General features: G+C 50.1%; 1 protein-coding gene across 1 annotated transcript in view; it reads right to left on the bottom strand.

Moving 5' to 3' along the window:
- PDXDC1 (pyridoxal dependent decarboxylase domain containing 1) overlaps window positions 1–26,134 on the bottom strand; it is a 1,210,974-nt gene that overhangs the window by 157,628 nt on the left and 1,027,212 nt on the right. Inside the window, exon 19 of the mRNA XM_069647127.1 lies at window positions 2,216–2,337. Coding sequence (XP_069503228.1) covers window positions 2,216–2,337 — 122 coding nt within the window. The remainder of the gene's footprint in view (window positions 1–2,215; window positions 2,338–26,134) is intronic.

Genomic DNA, 26,134 nt, shown 5'->3' with positions numbered 1-26,134 from the left:
CGGTTTAGACCCCGACATACTGATGCAGTTACTCAATGAGATCGAAAACAAGTGTGTTCCGAATAGTGTGCTGAGCACATGGAAAAAAGGAACTAAGGTATGGGGGCATGGTGCATCCCTTTATACGATGCCCGACATCAGTGCCTACCGAGGAATGGCACAGGAGTTGTCGACTATATCGAGTAACACTACACTGTGACGAAAAGTTTTCAAAGCACCCGACGCTGGATAGATATCTATCTAGATAAGGAATCTGTGGGAGAATGTAATCCATTGAAGCCCAGTTTGTGAAGGGAGTGGCAGGTGATGTTCTGCTCGGGACAACAAGCTCAGATCAGACAGTCGTCTGGGTAGGGAAATATATGAATCCCTTCCCTCCTTAGATTTGCTTACTAGTAACCGATTGGCAGGGGCTGCATTAGACTACTTCATGATCTATGCCGAGGAACCAGAGACAAATCCTGTGTCGATCAGTGATCAACATCTTTGAATCATAGTTCACACATCTTTTGAAGCCTGTTTTTTGGCATAGACATCGTGGTTAAATCACACAAAGTATTGCAACGTTAGTAAGAGAAAATCTGAGGTAAGTCGAACCATTCTGAGAGCATCTGGAAAAACAGAACTGATGCAACTGGCGCGGTGTGTGCTATTTATACCATCTGCAATGTCACGCCCAGACACGGGAATGGAAACCGTCAAGGGACGATGACGCACAGCACGCCCTGCTGTCAATTTTTTCAGAGACTGCTAGGCAGGATACAAATATATTCAATGTGAAGAATCCATGGGAGGACACAATCCATTACAAATGACCATATATAGGAAGCCTTTTACCAGGAAAAGCTGCTGATTTGACCGGGTAACTAGACAGGTTTTGTGTGAGCTCGGAAGTGAGGGCTGGGAATGTCTGGTTCCAGTACACATCCTGGTACCTTAATGTCTGTTGCTGAGCAGATGATGTGGTCAGTGGCTTTCCATGATTGGCTAGCCACTGCCAGCTTGAATGGTGCAGGTCCTTACCATTGTTGGACCTGGCCGAGCTTCCATTCCAGATCTTGGATAAAAGGACTCCTCCTGCAGCCATTCTTCAGATCACAGTGACTGGGATTGAGTGAGTGTACTTACCTGAACTTTACTTGACCTTTGAATCATAACCACTGGTATCGGCCAGTCTCTTAGTAAATCTACTTGAAAAGTCTAACTTTGGAACTGACGCCCTTTAGGCACAAGGCCACAAATAATCATAGGGTTGGACTCATTACGTGTTAGGGAAAATGTTCTGTGGTTACTTTTCCTGAACGTCATGCATTTTAGAGTAATTGTGTGACAATACTTTGCTATAGGGTTTACTTGCTTAGGGTGCATTTTAAAGCATTATAGCCCTAGACCACTCTCACAGCCCTTCTGAGACTATGTCTTACTGTTCCACTACCTTTGGGAGTTGATTTTGGAAATACATCTTAACAGACATCTATCATTGCCATGAAGGCTGAAGTGGTTATTAAACCAGTCAGTGACATAATAGCACATAAGAAAAAACACATCTAACTGTGCACCTATCACAATGCCACATTCTAATTACACTGTTTGGCTAATGCAATAAAGGATAAAACCAGGCTATGCCTTGGCTCATATAGGACGACGACTTTGGCCCTTAATACGAGTTTGGCAGGAACACTAAAGCAGGCAGTATTAACAAATACTGCCTGTTTTTACTGTCTGCTTCATTATGGATGGTGGGGTATTTACTGCATGCATCATTGGGGGTACTCCATGCATTAAATACAGCGAAATAATGGAGGTGTAATACTTTATATATTTTACTCCAATTCTTACATGCACCCATGTAGCAGAGGTAAATATTTGTAAAAAGTCCATTAAACTTTTTTTTATATAGTGAAGTTAAGCGCAATACGAGGCTGCGTTAAATACATGTGATATCACTCATTAAATTACACAAATTTAGAGGCTATTCAGTAAAGGATGTCACAATAGGTCTCAAAAGCTAACCAAGTTTCATAAAACAAAAGAGGTTTTGCAAACATTGGTGATTGAGGATGCATGCGGGTAAGAGAAGTGGATTTGTTTTTCTGAACTATTCAGTACTTCTAAGAACACTGTTTCGTGGTGTAGTACACATAACTAGACTCATTCTACATTGCAGCGGAGATAATATGCTGCATAATTAACATGCTTCCCTCATAATGCATACCTTTGAATTCTCTTCAATTTCTCGTCCTGTTGATGCAATAGTCTCAACCAACTCCGACACATCAAGATCCTCAGTTGCCATACCAATGTAAATGCAGTTATTTTCTCCTCCAAATTCTGGGCCTGTAATTAAACATAACATTTAAAAAAAAAGGCAAAGTAGATGAGAAGAAAAAAACAAGCATGCCCACCTGGTGTAGAGGACACCCAATTAATTATTCAAAGTGGCAATATCACCATAAATTGCTACATGACTTGCATACAATGGATAAAACAAGTATCCTACAAGCATCCAGCTTTCATACTTGAAACAGTGTGCTGTCCATACTCCCAATTAATGTGTGTGAAGAGAATCTGCAGTCAACAAAGCGACTCTGAAAAACGTCAACAAGAAATAGCTCAAATATTTAGCCAAAGGGACTATTCAAAAGGAGAAATTACTTACCGTAATGATCTTTCTATGGATTCTTCTGCAGATTCCTCATCTGATAGATTTGCTCATCTAGCTCTGCTGCTCAGAAACTTTTTCGCCAGGTAGCGTAGTGGACCTTGACTCAGCCATCAATGCATCTTGCTCAGTGCTCAATCGTCAGCTCCAGACGTGACGTCAGGCATCCTACATATACCACATCACTACGCCCCATACCTCAGTTCCCCCTTTTTTCCCTGTCCTTCAACGCTGCAGAGGAAAACGATGGGAGACCAGGCTAACCAGCCTGTAAAAAACTCGACAAAGGCAAACGACTTGACAGATAGGAACGGTCACCTCAGAGTCATCACCAGGCGTCTCTTCGCTTAGATAGGTGCACCAGGCCATAAGAACTGTCTGGGCTGGATGGAAGGGAGGGGCGATGAGCAATCTATGGGAGAAGAATCCATAGAAAGATCATTAGGTAAGTAATTTCTCCTTTAATGGATTTCTTTTCTCCCACAGATTCCTTATACGATAGACTCTGCAAGAAGTTAGGAAGACGGAGAGCGTGTTACAGTAGCAGATTTTACAGCATTGCCCTACCAAAATGTGCATCAGCCCCTCGGGCAACATCCACAAAATAGTACCTGGTAAATGTGTGCAAGAATGACCATGTGGCCGCATGACAAAAGTCCCTAATGGGAACTCCCCTGTGTAAGCCCGTAGAAGCAGAGACTCCTCTTGTGGAGTGTGCCCTGATGCAAGAAGCAGGCTCTTTGCCTGCGGATTGTTAGCGCTCGCCGATGTACAGAATAATCCACTGCAATAGAGTCTGCCTCGTTACGGGTAGACCTCTGCAGGACAAAGAATTGGCTACAAACAGCTGATCAGATTTCCAGAACTAAAACCTCCTAGCGACATAAAAGCTAAGGGTGTAAGTGATGGAACCACTCCTCCTCCTTGGAGGTATGTGGTGGAGGGTAGAAAACGGTAGGTCTATGGACTGAGAAAGGTGGAATTCAGATACCACTTTAGGACGAAAGCCAGATCTTACCTTAATGGAAACCTTTTCCCAAAAGAACCGTATGAACGGGGACTTGCATCACAAGTCCTGAAGTTCGCCAACTCTCCTGGCTGAGGTATTCGCAACCAAAAAGGCAGTGGTCTCTAATGATAGCAGCTGTAATGAACAGGAATGCATGGGCTCAAAGGGAGCTGCCATCAAATATGTTGGAACTAGATTCAAATCCCAGTATCAGACAACAAAGGGAGTTGGCAGAAACTTATTTACAAGGCCCTTCAGGAATTGGGCCATAACCGGGATCGTAAAGAAGGAAGCTTGACCCAGGGACCCTTTAAACGCAGACAAGGCTGCCAAATATCCTTTGATTGTGGTAACCTGAAAGTCTGCTAAGGCCAGTGACAGAAGGAACTCCATCACTGTAGTGGTGGGGCATCAGATGTGATCGATCTCGCGTTCCTTGCTCCACAACTCAAACCTTCTCCACCTGCAGGCGTACAGAGATTTTGTAGTCGGTCTGCGTGCAGCCAGCAACACCTCAAGTACTTCCTCAGAGAGGTCCCAGACATCATACATCATCCTCTCAAGTGCCACGCATGTAGGTTGAGAGACTCTGGGTTCAAGTGAAGTACTGGCCCCAATGAGTTCAGGTGAAGCACTGGCACCAAAGTGAAGAGGGGGGGGGGGTACTGCCAGGATTCTGGTCCTGGTCATATATAATCAATTAAAAAATGTGGTTAAAGGGATGTTATGGTTACAAGTAAGACCGAAACCCCCCCAGAAATTCGGCAGTTATGGTAAGCTAAGCAACCATAACTCTTGCCACCACTGTGCACTGCTAAGACTAACACCCAGGACATCAAAGATGACATCACAAATGTCATTGATGACATCACTGATGACATCAATATGAAATAAATGTTGATGAAAAGTCCCTACAAGGGTTGTGTTTACAATGTTGGTAACAAGATGTTATGGGTGATCGGGAGACATCTCATGAACTACTTAATTAAAAAATGTACTCACCTAAGCAAAACATTATATTGGAGTATTGTTAATACACAAACCTAATCATACATAAATACACATAGGCAATAGCTGCAGCATGCACCACAGAAGTACTGTATTTTAATATGGTAATTCTGGCCAGTAAAATAAATGCTACCTTATCGGAGTTGGGACATGGAATAAACAAACGATACACAACCCCTCAATGTATACAAATCAGAGGCACATACAGGTAAACTGCAGCAAGGAAGAGAGAAACATCAGAAGAAAATGACTATACCATTAAAGTTTATTATCATTTATACAATTGCATTGTGTGTTTGGGGCCTTCTTATTGCCCCATGTATCTGTACAATGAGCTGAATCCAAACCGTAAGGAAAGTACTTTAAGAACATACAACAAGGTTAATGTCTAAATATATAGCACCTTCTCAATTTTTAAAATTCGCAGTCGGTGAACTAAAACAACTGGCATAGATATGCAATGTCATCAGTGATGTCATCAATGACATTTGTGATGATGTCCTGGGTGTTAGCAGTGCACACTGGTGGCGCAAGTTATGGTTGCTTATTTTACGGGGGAATTTTTTGGGGTTTTACTTGTAACCATAACGTACAGTTAACAACGTTTGTTCTGTGAATTGTATATGTTTTTACGAGTGAAAAAGTTTCATGATGTTACATCACTATATATAAGTTATTAATTCCTCTCAACATATATAATAGAATAAAAAAAACATATATATATATACTTAACTGTAACTGTTGTTCTCCAGCATGGGCCTGGCATGGATTAATATGCTCCTTAATATTCCCCGTCAGGCTGGGAATGCTCGGAAAAGAAAAAAATCCATTTCAGTTTCTTTTCTGAACTGTCTTTCTACTAGTAACCAATCACTGGTCTCCGGGTCATACTACCCCCAGCCAATCACTACCCTCTACCTAAGCCCCTCCTCTGGCAGCCATCTTCAGATTTGGTAGCACATAAGTGGCAGTAGGACCAAGAGAAGAGCCGCAGAGGGGTTGGAGGGAGGGTTTGCATGTGAATCCATGCCAGACCCATGCTGGTAAGTAACTTGTTCCTTCTCCAGCATGGGGTCTGGCATGGATTCACATGTTCATGAATACAATACATAGCAGTACACACATGCACAACCACGGGAGGTGGCAAGGCTCAACATTAAGCATCTCTTACCTCCTCACCAGGCTCACCTTCAAGCGAACAGGTTGTGCAGCTCTGCCTGGCCGACTCTGGACTCCTCCCTGGAATCCCGGTCGACGCAGTAGAATCTCGTGAAGGTGTGTGTAGACCTCCACATAGCAGCCCTGCAGATGTCCAGCAGGGGCACACCAGACAGGAACGCCGTAGTAGCAGCGATCGTTTTGGTTGAATGGGCTCTCGGATGGCCGGGCAACGGTCTGTTTGCCAACTGGTGACAGTGCATGATGCAGCCAGAGAGCCATCTGGAAATGGAAGCCTTCGAGAGGGCCTTCCCTTGGTTCAAAGGTCCAAAGTTCACAAACAGCGGTGAAGTCTTCCGAAAAGTCTTCGTGCAGTCCACGTAGAACTTCATTGACGTAGCCATATCCAGCGAGTGCAAAGTCCTCTCAGCCGGCGATGAAGACGACGGGAAGAAAATAGATAACACCAAAGGCTCGTTGAGATGGAAGTCCGACGGCACCTTGGGCATGAAGGAGGGGCGTGTCCTCAGCACTACCCTCGTCTCGTGGAATGTGAGATATGGAGGTTTACGGGAGAGAGCCTGGATCTCTCCCACTCATCGTACAGAGGTGATGGCCACAAGAAACGCTGTTTTCCACGATAGGAACTTCAACAGTGCCGAATTCAGAAGCTCGAATGTTGGGCCCATGAGCCTGGTCAGCACCACGTTGAGCTCCCACGCCGGGGCCAGAGCCTTCACCGGCGGGAACGAGCGTCAAAGTCCTTTCATGAACTCCTTCACCAGGCAGTGAAACAACAGCGGCGGCCACCCCGGAGTTCTGGTGTAGCGGGAATTAGCCGCCAGATGGATCTTGATGGAGTCATGTGCCAGCCCCGCCTTGGCCAGCGACAGCAAGTACCGCAGCACTTGAGGAGCCGTAATCCATAGAGGGTTGATCTTCTGTGCACGGCCCCAGACAGAGAACCACTTCCATTTATGCCCATAGCACTTATCAGTCGAGGACGCCCTGGCCTTTGCAAGGTCCTCCTTGCAGTCTGCCGGGATATCGTAGCCTCCGAACTAGTGCTGCAGGAGCCAGGCCTGCAGGTTCAGTGATCCTGGGTCGTGATGTAGGATGGCACCTCCTTCCCTGGCGAGAAGATCCGCATCCGTCGACAGTTTGACTGGGGGGGGGGGACGCTGACAAGTCCGGAAGGTCAGGGAACCATATCTGCCTCGGCCAGGGAACCATATCTGCCTCGGCCACACCGGTGCGACGAGGATCATCCTGCACCGGGACTGTCTGAGTTGACTGATGAGTCGCAGAAGCAACGGCAACAGTGGGAATGCATACAGGAACAGACCGTCCTAGGGGAAGGAGAATGCATTGCCCATGCTCCCTGGCTGGGGAAACCTGCTGGCGAACCTCTGGCACTTGGTGTTCATCGCCGTTGCGAAAAGATCTATCTGGGGATTGCCCATCGTTGGAAAAACAGATCCACTTGATCCTACCCGAGTTGTTACTCGTGGCACGAGCGCAGCTCCCTGCTGAGTGAGTCAGCAACAGTGTTCTTTACTCCTGCCAGGTGGAAGGGTACCAGGAACATCTCGCTTCCTTGGACAGGGCTGTGGATCTGGTGCCCCCTTGCTTCGGGATGTAGAACATCGTGGTGGTGTTGTCGGTGAAGACCCTCACCACCTTGCCCTTGAGGGACGGGAGGAACGACCTCGGGGCCCAGAACACAGCTCGGAGCTCCAGGACGTTGATGTGCAGTGACCTCTGTGCCGGGAGCCAAAGGCCTCTTGCGTGGCGATCTCTGGTGTGCACTCCCCATTCTTCCAGGGAGACGTCTGTCGTCAGTTTCCTGGTGTGTCGGGGTCTGGAAGTCCATACCCGCCGCTCGATGCATGCGGTTGCCCCACCACCGGATCGCTTGGCAGAACGTCTCGTTGAGGGAGATCTTGTCTTCGAAACTGCCCGCTGCTTATATCCAACGGGCATCGAGGAACTCCTGCAGTGGTCGCATCCGCAACCTGCATATGCGCACGAGGTAGATGCACGATGACATCATGCCGAGTAGGGACTTGATGGACCTCACCCTGGCCATCTCCATGGTCAACAGCCGTTGTACCTTGCCCAGGATGGCCTTCGTCCTTTCCTCCGACGGCGAAGCCAATCGCGCCACTGTGTCGAGTCTGGCTCCCAGGAACAGGGCGTCCTGCAACGGTACCAAGTGGGATTTTGCGAAGTTGATCGAGAATCCCAGAACCGTGAGCAGGCGGACTGTCTTCGCCGTGTGATCGACTGTGAGTTCTCTTGACTTTGCTCGGATGAGCCAATTGTCCAGGTAGGGGTATATGTGGATCCCCTGCAGGCGCAGCCGGGCCGCCACCGGTGCTAGGCACTTGGTGAAGACCCTTGGCGTTGACTTCAAACCGAAGGGTAGAGCCTTGAACTGGTTGTGTCGCCCTTGGACTACGAATCATAGGAACTTTCGATGTCCTTTGTGTATTGGGATGTGGAAGTAGGCATCCTCCAAGTCCAGCGACGATAGGAAGTCACCCTCCTCCAGCTGTCCCAGCACGTGCTGAAGGGTGACCATCCTGAACTTCTGGGACTTGATGTATTTGTTGAGGCGGCGAAGGTCCAGGATGGGTCACCAACCGCCGGTCTTCTTTCGGACGAGGAAGTACCGCAAGTATACTCTGGAGCCCCAGAGCCTTTTTGGGACGAGTTCTATCGCACCCTTTTTCAGCATTGCTCGTACCTCCAGAAGTAGCTGTGGCACGTGGTTTTCCTTCCTGGCCACAGGTGGTAGACGGGGAGACTTTCTTTGGAATTCCAGAGTGTGCCCGTGGGCCAGAGCATCCAGCACTCAACGGTCGGTGGAGATGGACTCCCGCACGCTGACGAAATTCGCCAGCCGGCCTCCCACCGGGGGTACTTGGGTGGGGGCCCGACGTCACGGCCGGTTCAATCTTGCTTCGCCGAGGCCTTGCCGCCTTGGCCTCCTTGGCAACGATGCCAATGTCCTCCGGCCTTGCTGCGGCCTCTGTAGGCCTCCTGCAACGATGAGCGGGCCGCTTGGCAGTACGACGCGGAACCGCCACCAAATCCTTTGGAGGCACCTTGAGACTTGCCTCCGGGGGTCCGAAAGGACAGCCGTCATTGATGGAGAGAACCCAAGGCCCGGGCCGTCTCGGTGTCCGCCTTGATGGCCTGCAGTGACTCGTCTACTGCCTTGCCGAACTGGTTGTTCCCGTTGAAGGCCATGTCCAGTACCCTGGTCTGAACGTCCTGACGGAAGTCGGTGGCCTTGAGCCACCCGCGCCGGCAAACGCTGTTGCCCAAACCGGTGTCGGCGATGTTCGTGGCCACCGTGATGGCGTGGTCCGACACCACTTCGCCTTCCTGTAGGATTTCAAGGGCCTCCGCCCTCTTGTCTGGCAGGAAATCCAGGAGGGGAGCAATCTTTAGCCACAGCTCCCGGTCGTAGTGTGCCACGACCGCGAGGGCGTTGGCCGCTTTGATGGTCGTCGCCGCCGACGAGATGACTCGTCGTCCCATGGTGTCCAGCTTCTTCCCCTCGCCGTCCAGTGGGGAAGTTGATGCCGTCACCCCTGCCGATTTCTTATTGACCGCCGCAAAGACCACTGAATCCGGGGATGGCTGTGCTCTGAGGCACACCGGGGCGGAATCTAGGACCTGGTACTACTTCTCATACCGGTCCCTCTTCGCAGGAGCCGTGGACGGGTTCTTGAACAGCAATAGTCTCTCGTCCCAGATGTCGTCCAGTAACGGGACTGAGAGGACTGTCTTCCTCTTGGCCTCCCGTCGTTGGTAGAGGAAACCCTCCTTCTGCTCTTCGGGACAAAGCTGGAAAAGCTCCGATGCCCTGGCGATCATGGCGTTAAAAGGAGCCAATTTCGTCAGGAGGGGAGGCCCAGGCAGGGGGTGATGGGAGATCCATCCCGTCGTCACCACTGTCGTCGTCCGTTGCCGTCTCTGTTCCCGTCTCATGCCTCGGTGGAGGGGAAGGAGGTGAAGGCTGGAAAGGAGGGGGAGGATGGATTAACCTCCACTTGTTCGGTGGGCTTCCCCTAGCGGCACCTGGACCGTCAGATTATTCGCTGGGGGTAAGGGCAACCTGGTCCTGATTTCCGTACACCGGGTCTGGATAGCCATCAAGATCGCTTCTGTGTTGTCCTGTGGCATAGGCATCGGTTGCAACGGGAGCGACGGCTGGGGCGTAGGATCCTCCGTCTCTTCCACGGCCTGCGGCTCCTCGTCGGCTCCACCGTTGCTCTCTATGTCTGCCTCGTCGGGATCCCTCCCATAGGGCCGGACTTCCTCGAACTTCTTGTCCAGGATCTTCTTGATGCCAGCCAGCTCATCTTCGGGGGTGGTATCTGTGTCCGTTATGGCTACCGTGCCCCCCCTCTTTCTTGTCCCGGGGTTTTACGTGGGTCTTCTCCATAGGTTGAAAACATGATTCCCTGCGGGGTGGCAGGGAAACTCTAGGCCCAGAAGTCGAGTCCACTGGGGTAGCCTCCACAGGCTTCGCCAGGGCCACCACGACTCCTTCAATCGAGGCCTTCGCCGGGTGAATCAGGGCCTTCATGACCTTGGCCGTGTCTGGGGCCTTCACCTTAGGGGGTCACCACCTCGTCCCCCCTTGGCTTTCTCCGTCTAGATCGACCGGGGCTTCTCCCAAAGCTTACCCGGGTTCTCCGACTTCCTTTTCCTCCAGAGCCAGAGCGTTGGCTCGCGGTTGATGGCGTTGGGGACATCACGCCCTGCCTGGCAGCCAAGGAGCCGGAACCAACGGCGCTCCCTGTGCCCGCAGACTAGTTAAAGTCCACCATCAGTTGTAGCCATCTAGCTGTATCAGTATTGCCCCTAATTTTTGAATCTATGTTCGACATGCCGTTTTCATTGATGCACTTTATATTCAGGTCCCCCACTATAAGAATAATTAGGAGAGGATCTTGTTCCAGTTCATTTTTTGTGGTCTTTGCTAGTTATTGAATTAGGTTTGCTGTCCTTTCTTTTGAATGATTCCAATAAATATTTATTATCCTTCTTACATTGTCTCTTGGGTCTTAGTGGTTCTTTTCAGTTATGACCCATTGTCCGAATGCACTCATAATACATTTTTTGATAAGTGTACTTTTACTTAGTTTTACTAGTAGTAGAAGACCACCATAGGGCCTTCCATGTTTCCCTTTCCGTGCTGGATTCATCAGTACTTGTGGCCAAGTCTCTTGTAAACAGCACTTTCCAAATTGTTCTCTGTTTTATTAAAGAGGTGTCTGAAGCCTCTGGTATTCCACGCTAGCACAGAGTCCTTCACGTCAGTGGTGCCCTTTTTTTGATAATCATGTTATGAGATAGATAATGACCTTGGAATCCAAGCCCACTCCTCAACCTGACATTCTGACGTTGTCTTATATTTTCTTTTGTGAATTGAATCATTTGGCTCCACTTTGCTTTCGAATCTAATTTTTATGTTCTATTTCTGTCTGGGGTCTGCGTTGTTCGACGTTTGCTGTGATTTTATACTTCTCGTTTTCAAACTGCTGATATCTTCCTGTTGCGCTGGTGCAGGTTCCATGATGGTCTCACTATACTCCTCAATGTCATATCCAAATCTTAGTAGGCTTGATTCAGCTTTTAGCAGAATATGTTTAGCTTTAGATTAATTAAGATGGAGAATCACTCAATCTACTCTTTTCTCGTCAATGTACTCAACCACGGCTATGTCCTCGTGCATATTCTTAATGAGTGTATCCCATGCAACAGTTCTAGCAAATTCTTCCTGTTCAGATTTGTCGAGTTTTGTTCCTGCAAAATATTCACAAGTTTCACTTTTGGTTTGCAAGTTTGACTTGCCTTCGCTATATTTGCATCTTTTTTTCGAGTGGCTGATGTCTCACGGAGTCCTGCAAGTTTTTTGGGATTCCAATCCGTCACGTTATGTTCCTTCTCAAACCTCTTTTCTTTCTGGCACTGGATCTCTTTTTGAATTTTCTTCATTTCACTTCCATGGTTAGAAAAGGTTCAGTCAATATTGGATCCTTGCCAATTACGTTGTCCAATGAAGCTGCGTCTGTAGTTGTGTTTAAACTGGTATTGTTTGTTACGTCAGTTTCATATTAATTTTCTCATTACTCTTTATCCCTATTTGTCCACTGCTGTTTGTTTTCTTCAATATAAAATGATGCCTCATCAATTGAATCATGGGACTCCTCCAATTCATCTATGGACTTATCTTTAGTTTGTTCATCATCTGATGAATTTGGTATTGTTGCACTTTTCCTTACTGAAATCTTACTCGACTTTTGTTCCTCATCTTTTTTAGACGCAGGATAGTTCATGGGTTTCGGGCGTGATGGTGTTTGATTATTCCTTAAGAATGCCCTTGATCCTGTCGCTTTCTTCTTATATCCTGTTTTAAAATGTTAGTTTTCATCTCAGCCAGTTGTGCACTCTCCACTGACTTTTAATTTTCTGTTTGTTGCACTTCTTGTTTTTTTCCACTTTCTTTTTCACGTCTAACACACTGGACCTCTTGTGAAACACTGCATAAGTAATGTCATGACCGTCAGAGTTATTTGATTTGTCAACTTGAATTATTTGGGTCGAAGCCTTGTTGTCTATTTTTTTCCAAGTTGGTAATAGCCCAGAAGATTGGTCCTTTAAGGCTTGCATAGTATCGGGTATTTGCATGTCATTTGATTTATTGTCTGCCTGGTTTGTTGGACTTTTTGATGGATTATTACTATGGTCTGAACTTTTGTCATTTTGAGTCAGGGGTCTTGCCAATACTCCAGCCTTTTTTCCAGTGGGTTCCTCTTCGAGAACATTCCTATTTGGTTCCTCTTTCTTAAATTCTAATCCAATTCTGTGAATCCCTTGGCCCTATCCATCTGCACCTGATGTGTTTGTTCACTTATCAACTCCAAATGTCTCTGATAATCTCTTTTGTTTCTATCAACCATTTTCTGCATCCATGTCATTGATTCTAATAAGGCGTGGGATGTTGACGCTGATTCGTCTTGTCTGCCAATCGCTAGATCGCTCAGGCATCTTTGCCATGTGGCTGAGGCTTCTGCTTCGTAATTTAGACGTTCCTCAACTTTTAGCGTGAAGGTTTCCAGATACACCAGGTTTGAATGGAGAAGAGCAAGCATTGTGGTATTGTCCTTTACATTTTCATTTATTGTTTCATACAGCTTGCTACATGGTGCAAGCGAGATTACTAATGCTGCCATTACATTGTTATGTATCTGGTTTCCAGCCACTATGGACAGATTATTTTTCTCAACAGTCTGCTGCAGGTGTTCCTCTCCTTTGTTATTAATATTTCCCTGTGGCACTTTTATTGCCTCCTGCTTGTCATCTTAACCCAGAATGCTATGCGAGTCTCCAGAAGTCTGAGCTGCTCTCTTTGGCATATTCAATAATGATGGGGGTAACACTCCATCTTGCCCATCTTCTTTGCTTCAGAGTCCACCACATAAAAGACTTGTCTCTCTCTTTTGTTTGTCTTTGGGAGTTCCGATGGTTTGGTCTATCTGGACTCACTTTACCAGCTCCGTTCTTGACTCCATTTATGTTTGTGTCTGTTGTACACTCACTTGATCAAGTTTTTCCATGTGTACTGCTACACCAAATCGATCATCTTTTTGCCTTTGAAAGTCTCTAAGATCATCGTGTTGTTCTTTGTTCACTTGGGAAGCTGGATTTTCATAGCTATCCTTATTACTTTTGTCTCTGGCATTTTTATAATGAATGATTGTCGCCATTCTAATTCACGTATATTTCCTTCGCAATAGAAGTTTCATGTAAACTCAAGCTTTGTTTGACTTCTCGCGTATCAGGGGAGTTGATAAATGGTTTTTCTCATTATGTTTGTCAGAGTATTTATCGGAGTGGGTCCCCATTAAGGATGGGAGTAATTGAGAGGCTGCCATCTTTCTGTTTATACAGGACAGCTTTTTGTGGAATTGGTTTGACTGACTCCTTTCAATTATCCACGTCTTCCTCATCCTCTTTGGAAGCACTCTCATCGATCTCATCTTGCAACTGTCGCTGATCTAAGTTATATACTCTTCGTTTCTCATGTCAGTCATATGCAACATTAGATCCTCCTTATTAATTTAATCCCAGTTCCGTTCCATATACGAATTCAGAATATTTAGCTGCTTGACAGACTGTAGCGATTTTTGGCAAACTTGTTTGTGCACCACTTTGAAAAGTCTGTGCTGTAATGGTTTCGTCATCTATTTGGGTAGGTACAGTAACCCTTTCTGATGAACATGGTAAATGCACAGGCAAGACTTCTGAGATATGGAACAAGTTACTTACCTGTAACTGTTGTTCTCCAGCATGGGTCTGGCATGGATTCACATGCTCATGAATATTCCCCGTCGTCAGGCTGGGAATCCTCGGTAAAGAAAAAACCAGTATCAGTTTCGTTTCTGATCTGTCTTTCGTAGTAATAACCAATCACTGATCTCTGCGTCATACTGACCACAAGCAATGACTGCCCTCTACCTAAGCCCCGCCTCTGGCAGCCATCTTCAGATTTGGAAGCACGTGAAGTGGCAGTATGACCAAGTGAAGAGCCGCAGAGGGGTAGGCGGGAGGGTTCGCATGTGAATCCATGCCAGACCCATGCTGGAGAACAACAGTTACAGGTAAGTAACTTGTTCCTTCTCCAGCATGGGGTCTGGCATGGATTCACATGCTCATGAATAAAGAATACATAGCAGTACACACATGCACAACCACGGGAGGTGGCAAAGGCTCAATATTAAGCATCACATCAAACTCAACATTAAGCATCTTACCTCCTCACCAGGCTCACCTCAGGCGAACAGGTTGCGCAGCACTGCTTGGCCGACCCTGGACTCCTCCCTGGAATCCCGGTCGACGCAGTAGAATTTAGTGAAGGTGTGCGTTGACCTCCACGTAGCAGCCCTGCATATGTCCAGCAGGGGCACACCAGATAGGAACGCCGTGGTAGCTGCGATCGCTCTGGTGGAATGGGCTCTCGGACGGCCAGGCAGCGGTCGGTTTGCCAACCGGTGACAGTACATGATACAGCCGGAGAGCCATCTGGAAATGGAAGCCTTCGAGAGAGCCTTCCCCTGATTGACAGGTCCAAAGTTCACAAAGAGTTGTGACGTCTTCCGAAAACACTTCGTGCGGTCCACGTAGAACTTCAGCGCTCTAGCCACATCCAGCGAGTGCAAAGTCCTCTCAGCCGGCGACGAAGGCGACGGGAAGAACACAGGCAACACCAAGGGTTCGTTGAGATGGAAGTCCGACGGTACCTTGGGCATGAAGGAGGGGTGCGTCCTGAGCACTACCCTCGTGTCGTGAAAAGTCAAGTACGGGGCCTTGCAGGAAAGGGCCTGGATCTCTCCCACTCGTCGTGCGGAGGTGATGGCCACAAGAAACGCTGTTTTCCACGACAGAAATTTCAACGGAGCTGAGTGCAGAGGCTCGAACGGAGGTCCCATGAGCTTGGTCAGCACCACGTTGAGCTCCCACGCTGGGGCCGGAGCCTTCACCGGCGGGAACGATCTGAACAGTCCCTTCATGAACTCTTTCAACAGACGATGAGACCACAAGGACGTCCGCCCCGTGGTTCTGGTGTATCGGGAGATCGCAGCAAGATGGATCTTGATGGACGCGTGTGCCAGTCCAGCTTTGGCCAGCGTCAGCAGGTACGGCAGTACTTGGGGGGCCGTAATCCGTAGAGGGTTAATCTTCTGTGCGTGGCACCAGACAGAGAACCTCTTCCATTTGTGTCCGTAGCATTTAAGAGTCGAGGACGCCCTGGCCTTTGCAAGAACCTCTCTGCAGTCGGCCGGTATGTCGTATCCTCCAAACTCTAGCGCTGCAGGAGCCAGGCCTGCAGGTTCAGCGATTTCGGGTCGTGGTGGAGGATGGCGCCTCCTTCTCTGGAGAGCAGATCCGCGTCCACCGGCAGCTTGATTGGCGGGGATGCCGACAAGTCCAGAAGGTCCGGGAACCATATCTGCCTCGGCCACGCAGGTGCGACGAGGATCATCCTGCACCGTGACCTCTTGAGCTGGTTGACGAGCCGGATTAGCAGTGGCAAAGGAGGGAACGCGTAGAGGAACAGGCCCTCCCAGGGGAACGAGAAAGCATCGCCCATGCTCCTCGCCTGGGGAAACCTGCTGGCGAACCTCCGGCACTTGGAGTTCGTCAACGTCGCGAACAGGTCGATCTGGGGTGTGCCCCACCGTCGGAAGAGGCGATCCACTAGATCCTGCCGTAGCTCCCACTCGTGGCACGAGCGCAGCTCCCTGCTGAGTGAGTCGGCGATGGTGTTTTTTATCCCTGCCAGATGAAACGGCACCAGAAATATCCTCTGGGCGATGGCCCAATGCCACAGGTCCTGCGCCTCCTTGGACAGTGCTGGGGACCTGGTTCCGCCCTGTTTCCTGATGTAAAACATGGTGGTGGTGTTGTCGGTGAAGATCCTCACCACCTTGCCCTTGAGGGACGGAAGGAAGGACCTGAGGGCCCAAAACACTGCACGGAGCTCCAGGACGTTGATATGTAGGGATTTCTCCGTCGGGAGCCAAAGGCCTCTTGCGTGCAGATTTTCGGTGTGCGCTCCCCACCCTTCCAGGGAGGCATCCGTGGTCACTGTCTCCTGGTGGGCTGGGGTCTGGAAGTCCATGCCCGCCGTCAGATGCGCGCGGGTGCCCCACCACCGGATCGCTCGTTCGAAACTCTCGTCGAGTGTGATCCTTTCCTCGAAGCTGCCCGTCGTTTGGATCCAGCGCGCGTCCAGGAACTCCTGCAACGGGCGCATCCGGAGCCTGCACATGGGGATGAGGTAGATGCAGGAAGACATCATTCCGAGGAGGGACTTGATGGACCTCACCTTGGCCGCGTCGGCCACCAACATCCGCTGCACCTTGCCCAGGATGGTCCTGGTCCTCTCCTCCAACGGGGAGGCCAGAAGGGACACTGTGTTGAGCCTCGCTCCCAGAAACAGAGCGTCTTGCGCGGGTACCAGGTGGGATTTTGCGTAGTTCACGGAGAATCCCAGGTCTGTGAGAAGTTGGACGGTCCTTGCCGTGTGGACCACGGCGAGTTCCCTCGTCCTGGCTCGGATGAGCCAGTTGTCCAGGTAGGGGTAGACGTGGACCCCCTCGCGGCGCAGCTGCGCCGCCACCGGTGCGAGGCACTTGGTGAATACCCTGGGTGCCGACCGTAGTCCGAAGGGGAGGGCTTTGAACTGGTAATGACGCCCTTGGACCACAAACCTGAGGAATTTTCGGTGCCCCTTTAGGATGGGAATATGGAAGTAGGCATCCTCCAAATCCAACGACGACAGGAAGTCTCCTTCCTCCAGCTGACCCAGGACGTGCTGGAGGGTGACCATCCGGAACTTCTGCGCCTTGATGAACTTGTTGAGACGTCGCAGGTCCAGGATGGGGCGCCATCCCCCCGTCTTCTTCTTCACGAGGAAGTATCTCGAGTAAACCCCGGAGCCCCGAAGCCTCTTTGGGACGAGTTCGATGGCGCCCTTCCTGAGCATCGCCTTTACCTCTAGGAGAAGTTGAGGGACGTGAAGTTCTTTCCTGGCCACGGGGGGGACGCGCGGACACCTTCTTTGAAACTCGAGCGCGTGGCCCCGGGCCAAGGCGTCCAGCACCCAACAGTCGGTGGAGATGGACTCCCACACGCTGACGAAGCTCGCCAGCCGGCCTCCCACCGGGGTGCTTCGGTGGGGGCCCGACCCCACGGCCGGTTCAATCCTGCTTCGACGAGGCTTTGCCGCCTTGACCTCCTTGGCGACGACGGCGGGGTCCGGTAGACTTGCCTCGTCCTCTGTAGGCCTCCTGAGACGACGAGCGGGCCGCTTGATGGTAGGTGGAGAAGCCGCCGCCGGAAACTTTGGAGGCGCCCCTGCCTCCGCTGCTCCGAAAGGGCGTCCGTCGTTGTTGCAGAACTCCAAGGGCCCGGGCCGTCTCAGTGTCCGCTTTAATGGCCTGAAGGGAATCGTCCACTGTTTTCCCAAACAGGTTGTTCCCATCGAAGGGCATGTCCAGGACTCTGGTCTGAACGTCTTGACGGAAGTCCGTAGCCTTGAGCCATCCACGCCGCCTAAGGCAAACGCCGTTGCCCAACTGGCGGAACCCAGTGTCGGCGATGTCCGTCGCAACGGTAATGGCTTGGTCCGAAGCCATCTCACCTTCCTGCAGGATCTCCAGGGCCTCTGCCCTCTTGTCGTCCGGCAGGAAGTCTAATAGGGGAGCCATTTTGTACCAGAGCTCCCTGTCGTAGCGGGCCACGATAGCCAAGGCGTTGGCCGCTTTAATCGTCGTTGCTGCAGACGAGATGACTCTGCGTCCCATAGCGTCCAATTTATTTCCCTCGCCGTCCGGTGGGGAAGTCGATGTGGAGGCCGCACCCCCCCCGCTTTCTTCCTGGCCGCCGCGGAGACGACGGAGTCCGGGATAGGCTGCGCCCGGAGGCACAGGGGGGCCGTGTCCGGGACCCGGTACTTCTTCTCGTACCGGTCTCTTCTAGCTGGCGTCGTGGAAGGGTTCTTGAGGAGGGTGAGGCCCTCATCCCAAATGTCGTCCAATAGAGGCACTGCGAGGACCGTCTTCCTCTTGGCCTCGCGCCGTTGATAAAGGAATCCTTCCTTTTTCTTCTCCTCAGGGCAGAGTTGGAAAAGCTCGGATGCCCTGGCGATCATGGAGTGGAACGATCCAATCTCGTCGGGCGGAGAAGCCCTGGTGGGAGGTGGCGACGGCAGATCCTCGTCGTATACCTCGTCGTCCGTACCCGTCGCTGCCGTGTCAGTCCTCGTATCATCCCCTCGGGTGGACGGGGAGGAGGGCTGGACGGGGCGCGACGGCTGAAAAGGAGGTGGAGGGTGGATCCTTCTTTTCTTGGTAGGGGGAACACCAGAAGGTCCCGGTTCTGGGTCCCCCGACGGGAGAGGTTCCTCCGTCGGCAACGGTAGTCTCGTCCTTATCTCTGAGCATAAGGACTGTATAGCCAACAAAATGGCCGCCGAGTTGTCTTGCAGCGCTGGCAGAGGGGAATCCGACGGGCGAACAGGGGCCCCGTCGGAACCCTCGACGATGTCGTCGTCACCTGCGTCGGGATCCATCCCGACGGGCCGGTCTTCTTCCACGCCAAGGCCGTGGCTTAAGACCTTGACCAGCTCCTCCTCCGAGGTTGAGGCCGACTCTACGACGACGCCCTGCCCCCCCTTTTTCTTCCCCACGGGGGATTTCACGGGGGTCCTATCGATGGGCACGAAAGAGGACTCCCTCCGAGGTGGCAGGGAGACTCTGAGCCCTGAAGTCGCCCCCACTGGTGTAGCCTCCACAGGCTGAGCCAGGGCCGCCGCGACAGTTTCGATAGAGGGCTTGGCCGGATGGATTAAGGCCTTCACCACCTTAGGTGCGCTCACCGCCTTATCCTTGAGGGGGGGGGACACTGCCTCGCTCCCCCTCCGCCTTCGAGCTTGACCGGGGCCTCTCCAGGAGCTGCGCCGGGTGCTCGGCCTTCCTCTTACCCGACCCAGAGCGTTGGCTCGTGGTTGATGGTACCGGGGAGGGTGCGCCCTGCCTGGAGACCGTAGAGCCCGACCGTTCGGCGCTCCCGGTGCCAGCGGACTCGCGGTGCTTGGCCTTATGTTGGACCCCCGTCGCCGGGGCGTCCTCAAAGGTCTTAGAAGACCGCTCGGATTTCTTCCTCTTCTTCTCGCCGGACGGGCTCTTCCCTTCTAGCCAGTTGGCGGTCCTTCATGGTCCGCTCCGACATGTTGCCGCAAAACGCACAGTCCTTCTCCACGTGCGTCTTGTCCTCATGTAGGCAGTAAAGACAAAAAGAGTGTTCGTCCTCCTTGAAGACGTTCTGCAGCTGGCATCCAGGGCAGACCCTGAACAGCTTTCCGGGCGTCGAGCTTCCCTTCTCTTGGGCCATAACCGGGCCTGAGAAACTTCTGGAATCCTCCAAAAGCGTAGCTCGACGAAATCTTCACCCTTGAGGGGCGCAGACGAATCCGACATGGGTCCCCGTTGATCGGATGGAGAGTCGGTGGAGCTTGAGGCTCTTTTTGACCGAAAAAAAGAAGTTTTTGAGAAAAAACGTGAAAAATTAGCACTAACGCTCGAGAGCAATAGCACGAGGATCCCAACACATGAACGTGCGGTAAAAATCTGAAGATGGCTGCCAGAGGCGGGGCTTAGGTAGAGGGCAGTCATTGGCTGTGGTCAGTATGACGCAGAGATCAGTGATTGGTTATTACTACGAAAGACAGATCAGAAACGAAACTGATACTGGTTTTTTCTTTACCGAGGATTCCCAGCCTGACGACGGGGAATATTCATGAGCATGTGAATCCATGCCAGACCCCATGCTGGAGAATTATGTTGTTTGCCTTGCCTTGATGCTCTTGTTGTGATTCAGTTGCTTCCGCAACCCTAACGTTTTCCACATCAGCCGAATTTTCCTGTCATTGGCCTCCTCTTGCGTCGTTTTGGTGGGATGCTCTTGGTATGTTTTCATTGTCAGAGGAGTAAAATTCAGTTCCTTCGAGTAGTTGCCCAACTCGCACAACTCTCTCATTTCACCTCCCTCACCCTCTCCCCTTTTCTACTAAGGAGCCAGTCGTAGTCGATGTTTTCTTTTTGGGGAGGATGTTCTTAACATTTTTGCTGCTTCCTTGCCTAGCTTCCAACTCGAGCTCTCCTCGCGTCAGCCTGGAATCAGTGACAGAGCTGATTTCAGTCAATTCAGAATCAGTCACGTCCAGGCTATCCTGACTAGGAGTTGCGCGACAGACATTTCCAGCATTTCCCACATGAGTTTCACGTCGCTCATGTGCACTCACTTACCATGCGGCAAACTGTCATTTCTTTCAAAACAGTCTGAATTAATTGTGGAAGCACTTATCGATCACCCTCGCGTGCCTTTCTCCTTATCATGCATTACTTCATAGGGCTGAGGGAGAAACAAGGCCTTCTTGCAGTGCTTGCGTGGGCTTCCCAATCTTACCTGCGCACAGGTCTTTGGTCTCCGGGCACTTTCCAAGTCAGTTTCACCCAACATCATCCCGGAGTTAGACTTGAGTGTGACTGGACTCCAACCCGGACTTGCGATAAGCGCCTGGGATCAGTTCTTATAGGAGGAGTCAATTTCTTAAGGAAGCAGTTTCTCTCCAGATAACACGATGAAAAAAAAAACGGTGCAAAGTTTAGCGGTTTGCTCCTGCTGCTGACTGGAGTGTGACTGGACTCCAACCTGGACTCGGGCGCAAAGACTATTATACTGCAGTTGGTTATCCACAGGGGAATCAGCCGCAGGTTGGTCAATATGGTCTAGAGATTGAATGATGCATACATCATCATCATAATATTGGTCTGTATCCTCTATGCCCCCTTGGTCTGCTATTGAGCCAGGGTCCTGCGAATCTGAAGTGTCAAAATAATATATGTTTTTAGAGGTACTAGGCTGTGCCGCGTCTAGGCGGGGTCTTTTGGCTTCGGGCTGCTTTTTAGCTGCTTCGAATTGAGGGAGTCCTTGGAGGTTGGACAGTTGATCAGGGTGTTGACCAAAACAAGTTAACCAAACTAGACATTCTCCCCATTACTCTATCAAATTGTTCTGGGGTCCATTGAGTGGAGCTTGGTAAAACTGTGGGAACAGAGGTAGGGAAAGGCTCTGGTGTACAGGGCCGTTTGTGGTACATTGCCTGTGCGTAGGTGTCCTTAGGGAGTGTTGTTTATCCTTTGTCTGTTTTGGGGGCCTGTCATGTGGCGAACACCATGGCCCAGAGGACAGGGACTTTTTGGACCTTCCCTTCGATACCGTGTGTGGCTTATCGGTCAATGACACAGTCGAATGTTGGTCATGGTGGGTGTGTTTAGTGTGGCGTGCAGTGTGGGTACCTGAGTGTACGGGTGTCATCTCCATAGCAGAACCGATCGACCTCAGCTTCACTTAGGACGCTGATGCAGCCATCGCTGGAGGCTCCCTCAATGTCCATGGCGGCCTCAGCATGCATGGCGTGGTGGGCCCAGCGTTTAGTTTTCCGTTCCTTGTTTAGAGGGCTTGCACTGTTTTTCAGAATGGTACCTAGGAACGCAGAAATGACACACCCTGTGCAAGTCCTTCCAGGGAAACTTCCCGTTACAGGAAGGACATTTAAACTGTGTTCTCCATAGTATGGAAAGACCGCAGCTGTCATGATCTCTGCTTCCAAAAGGTCAGGGTTTTCCCAACTCCCTTGGAAGCAGATCCATAACCCAGGTTCCGAGTGCCAACCAGTCCCAATTGGGACCTTTTGGACCCAGTCCTGGCGCCAGTGGCACCAGGCTCATAAATATGCCCAGTCCCAGCGCTGGAAGCGCCGGGCTCATAATGCTTGGGTGGACTTACCTTCAGCAGACCATGCTGCTTACTTGCCTGCCAGTTGAGCCTCTGATCCTCTTCTGTTTGGAACTACTTTTCCTGTTGGGTGGGGCTGGAGCCACTCCCTAGATTCAGAACACTGGAACTCTTCTGGAAGGCAGGAACTCTTTTCTTACCAGGAACTCTTTTCTTACTTAGGCGTGGCTGTGGAAGGAGACACCTAAGCACTACAGGAGGCTATTTAAAGCACACCCGGTGGATGAATCTTGCTTTGCGTTATTCTGCAACCTCTGCAGCAGAACGCTCATCGTGTCTTCTGCATCCGGTCCTGGGCCTAAGGAAAAAGGCTTACCATCCTGAATCCAGTCTTCAGCAACACCTATAAAGACAAGAAAGAACAGGTTAGCATTCCGGCATCTGAAAGGCAAAGGCTTACCATCCTGAATCCAGTCTTCAGCAACACCTATAAAGACAAGAAAGAACAGGTTAGCATTCCGGCATCTGAAAGGCAAAGGCTTACCTACTCTGCGTGCGCTCCGGAGGTCTTCACACTGCATTCCGGCATCTGAAAGACAAAAGTTTACCAACTCTTCGCACGCTCCGGAGGCCTTCGGCGCTGCATCCCGCATCTGAAAGACAAAACAAGGTGCGTTTAAAGACATTGGGGAACTTTAATACTCACGTGCCATTACTCCTTTCCACATCTAATCCAGTGGGTATTCCGGCACCCTGCAGCCGCTCCGAACTCGTACCTGCAAAATAAAAAGACAGTTAGAGCGCATAGTGAAGCAGGCAACAAGCGCTTACTTACGTGCTTCCAGGCGCTTCTATTCATCACACGGGCTCCATCTTCAACTCACTTCAGCCCGTCATCCGCCATCGCCGGAACCCTGCAAAACAAGAGACATCATTACTAAAGACTTTAAAAAGACATTTGAATGACTCGAAACTTACCGTTCGTGCAGTAAACGACGGACAGCAGTCCCCTGAAGTCAAGAGGCCTGCACTACCTATCCAGTGAAGAAACTGGTTACAGCACCCTGCCCCGAGGCAGATGGAGAGCTCGGCATTCACTTACCTAAGACATCTTACTCTACACGTCAGGCATACAGGGCACAGAGGTCCAGCCCAAAGAGCCAACCGGGTGCTACACATCACCTTTGAAGATACGGTAGTCGCCCAGTCAAGACCGTGCCTCTGCGAGAATCAGGTGAGCGTTACAGAACGCAAAGCCTACCGCAAAACTCTCGCCCAGGCGCTATGGAAACCTCGGATACTGACCCCTAGCCCGGTTACTTGGGGAACTAAGGGCAGAAGTGCATGCAGCTCGTCAGGAAACGAATGCTCTAAGAAGGGAACTAATTATTTCCAAGGAGAGAACAGACAATCTTGCTAGACAAGTGCTACAGTCACAAGCCGGACAGACCCCGTTACCCGCATCAGGGGCAAATCTTCCTTCAACATCCTCTATGAATCCAGTGCAGATCAACCTACCTGGGAATGTACCTCTGGCTCCGCCCGAACGATTTTCTGGTGACCCAAAGAGGTTTGCAGTATTTATCAATCAGTGCCGGTTGCACTTCTTATGCCGGCCAGCAGCCTTTCCAACTGATCAAGCAAAAGTAGCTTTTGTACTTTCGTACCTTAGTGGCAATGCGGCAGACTGGTCGATCCCTCTAGTTAATCAAGATGATCCGGTTCTCCATGATTTTCAAGCCTTTCAGCTTAGTATGGAAAAACTGTTCGCAAGACATTCACAGGGGCAGGCCTTGGACAATGAGCTTCTTTCGTTGCGACAGGGTAATCAAGACCTTTTGGCTTATATTGCATCTTTCAATAGACTAATAGTGGAAACTCAATGGCCTGAGGACAAAAGGATTACGCTGTTTTATAGAGGTCTACGCGGAGAGCTCAAAGACGTTTTAGCCCAAGTAGTGAATCCCCCACAAGACTGTTCGGATTATATAGACTTGGTCGTTCAAATAGATCACAGGCTGCAGAACAGGAAGGCCGATCGTTCCAAGTTTGATGCTCGAGTATTTTCCAAACCGCCAACTCCTTCCAAAGGAGTAGACTCCGGGGAACCCATGCAAATAGGGGGTCTGAAAGGTCCTCTAACACAAAGGGAGCGGGAAAGGAGGAAACAGTTGCAATTATGCCTATATTGCGGAAACTCAGGGCACTTTCTTCGAGACTGTCCGGTGAAACCTGCCAAGAAGGCAGTAGGAGCTGCAGTTACCAAAGTTACAAACTCTGAGCAGGGAAACAACCTCGCCCGACAAGAATAGAGGTCCTCTTGCCGAGCGTGAAAACCAGTTCCGTGACCTCGCATTTCGTGATACCTATGGTCCTCATTAGCCCTGATAATCCGGATCGATTACATGCAATTGAAGCTTACGTCGACAGCGGTGCCATCGGCAATTATGTGGATCATGAAATGGTTTTGAGGATGAATCTAACTCTTTGTCCCAAGGCTGTAAAGGACGTCATTACTACGGTGGATGGTACGGAGATAGCCTCCGGGCCAGTAACGCATACCACTCAAGAGGTGACGCTAGTAAGTCAAGATGGACACCATGAGAAGATCGTGTTCGATGTGATCAAGGCCCCTCAGTTTCAGATTATTCTAGGAATACCTTGGTTAGAGAAACACAATCCTCTGATCGATTGGCGAGCAAGAACGGTCCAGTTTCCAGAATGTGTCTCTACTTGTCACCCTCCACCTGGTGTTGCACTGGCCGCAATTTCTTCAGAGACTCCCCAGTTACCTCCCGAATACCTAGAATACCAAGATGTTTTCCGGAAGGATCAGGCTAACTCTCTACCTCCTCATAGGTCTTATGACTGCCAGATAGACCTGATACCTGGATCTACTCCTCCTTGTAGTAGAATTTATGCCCTCACCGAGCCTGAGAACCTTCACCTTCGACAATACCTGGATCAATACCTGGCAAATGGGTTTATTCGTCCTTCCAAGTCCCCTGCTTCTTCAGCTTTGTTCTTCGTTCCAAAAAAGGAAGGAGACCTTAGAACTTGTATCGATTATCGCTCCCTGAACCAGATCACCGTTAAGAATAGATATCCGTTACCTTTGATCCCTGAACTCCTGGACCAAGTCAGAAAAGCATGCATATATACAAAGCTGGATCTTAGAGGAGCTTACCACTTGGTACGAGTAAAAGAGGGCGATGAATGGAAGACGGCCTTCCGCACCAAGTATGGGCTATTTGAATATCAGGTCATGCCCTTCGGACTTTGCAATGCCCTGGCCGCCTTTCAATATTTTATGAACGATGTCCTCAGAGAGCTCATAGATGTATGTGTTGTTGTTTACATTGACGACATCCTCGTTTATTCTTCATCGGAATCTGAACATCGGAAACACGTGAAAATGGTCCTCGAAAGATTGCGTCAACACAAACTTTTCGCTAAGTTGGAAAAATGTGTTTTCAACGTGACTGAAGTTGAATTCTTGGGATTCATATTATCACCTGGCGGAGTGCGTATGTATTCAAAGAAGGTCGATGCAGTTCTCAAATGGCCATCACCATCCTCCGTAAAAGGTGTGCAAAGCATGTTAGGCTTCGCTAACTTTTACCGCAGGTTTATCCCCGAATTCTCTCAAATAGTCCAGCCCATCACTGCCTTGTTAAAGAAAAACAAACGTTTTGAATGGTCTACCGAGGCGGAACAAGCTTTCCAGGATTTGAAGACTAAATTTATCTCTGCACCAATCTTAAAACACCCTCGCCCCGAACTCCCCTACATCGTGGAAACTGATGCTTCAAGCCTTGAAATGGGGGCAGTTCTATCACAAAAGGACCCGGTAACCAATCAGTTGCATCCCGTGGCATTTTGGTCCCGCAAATTCTCGCCTCCTGAAATCA

This window comes from Ambystoma mexicanum, chromosome 2q (genome assembly GCF_040938575.1).
Source record: "Ambystoma mexicanum isolate Mex_15411 chromosome 2q, UKY_AmexF1_1, whole genome shotgun sequence".
NCBI lineage: Eukaryota > Metazoa > Chordata > Amphibia > Caudata > Ambystomatidae > Ambystoma > Ambystoma mexicanum.
This window is presented reverse-complemented; position numbering and strand designations above follow the sequence as displayed.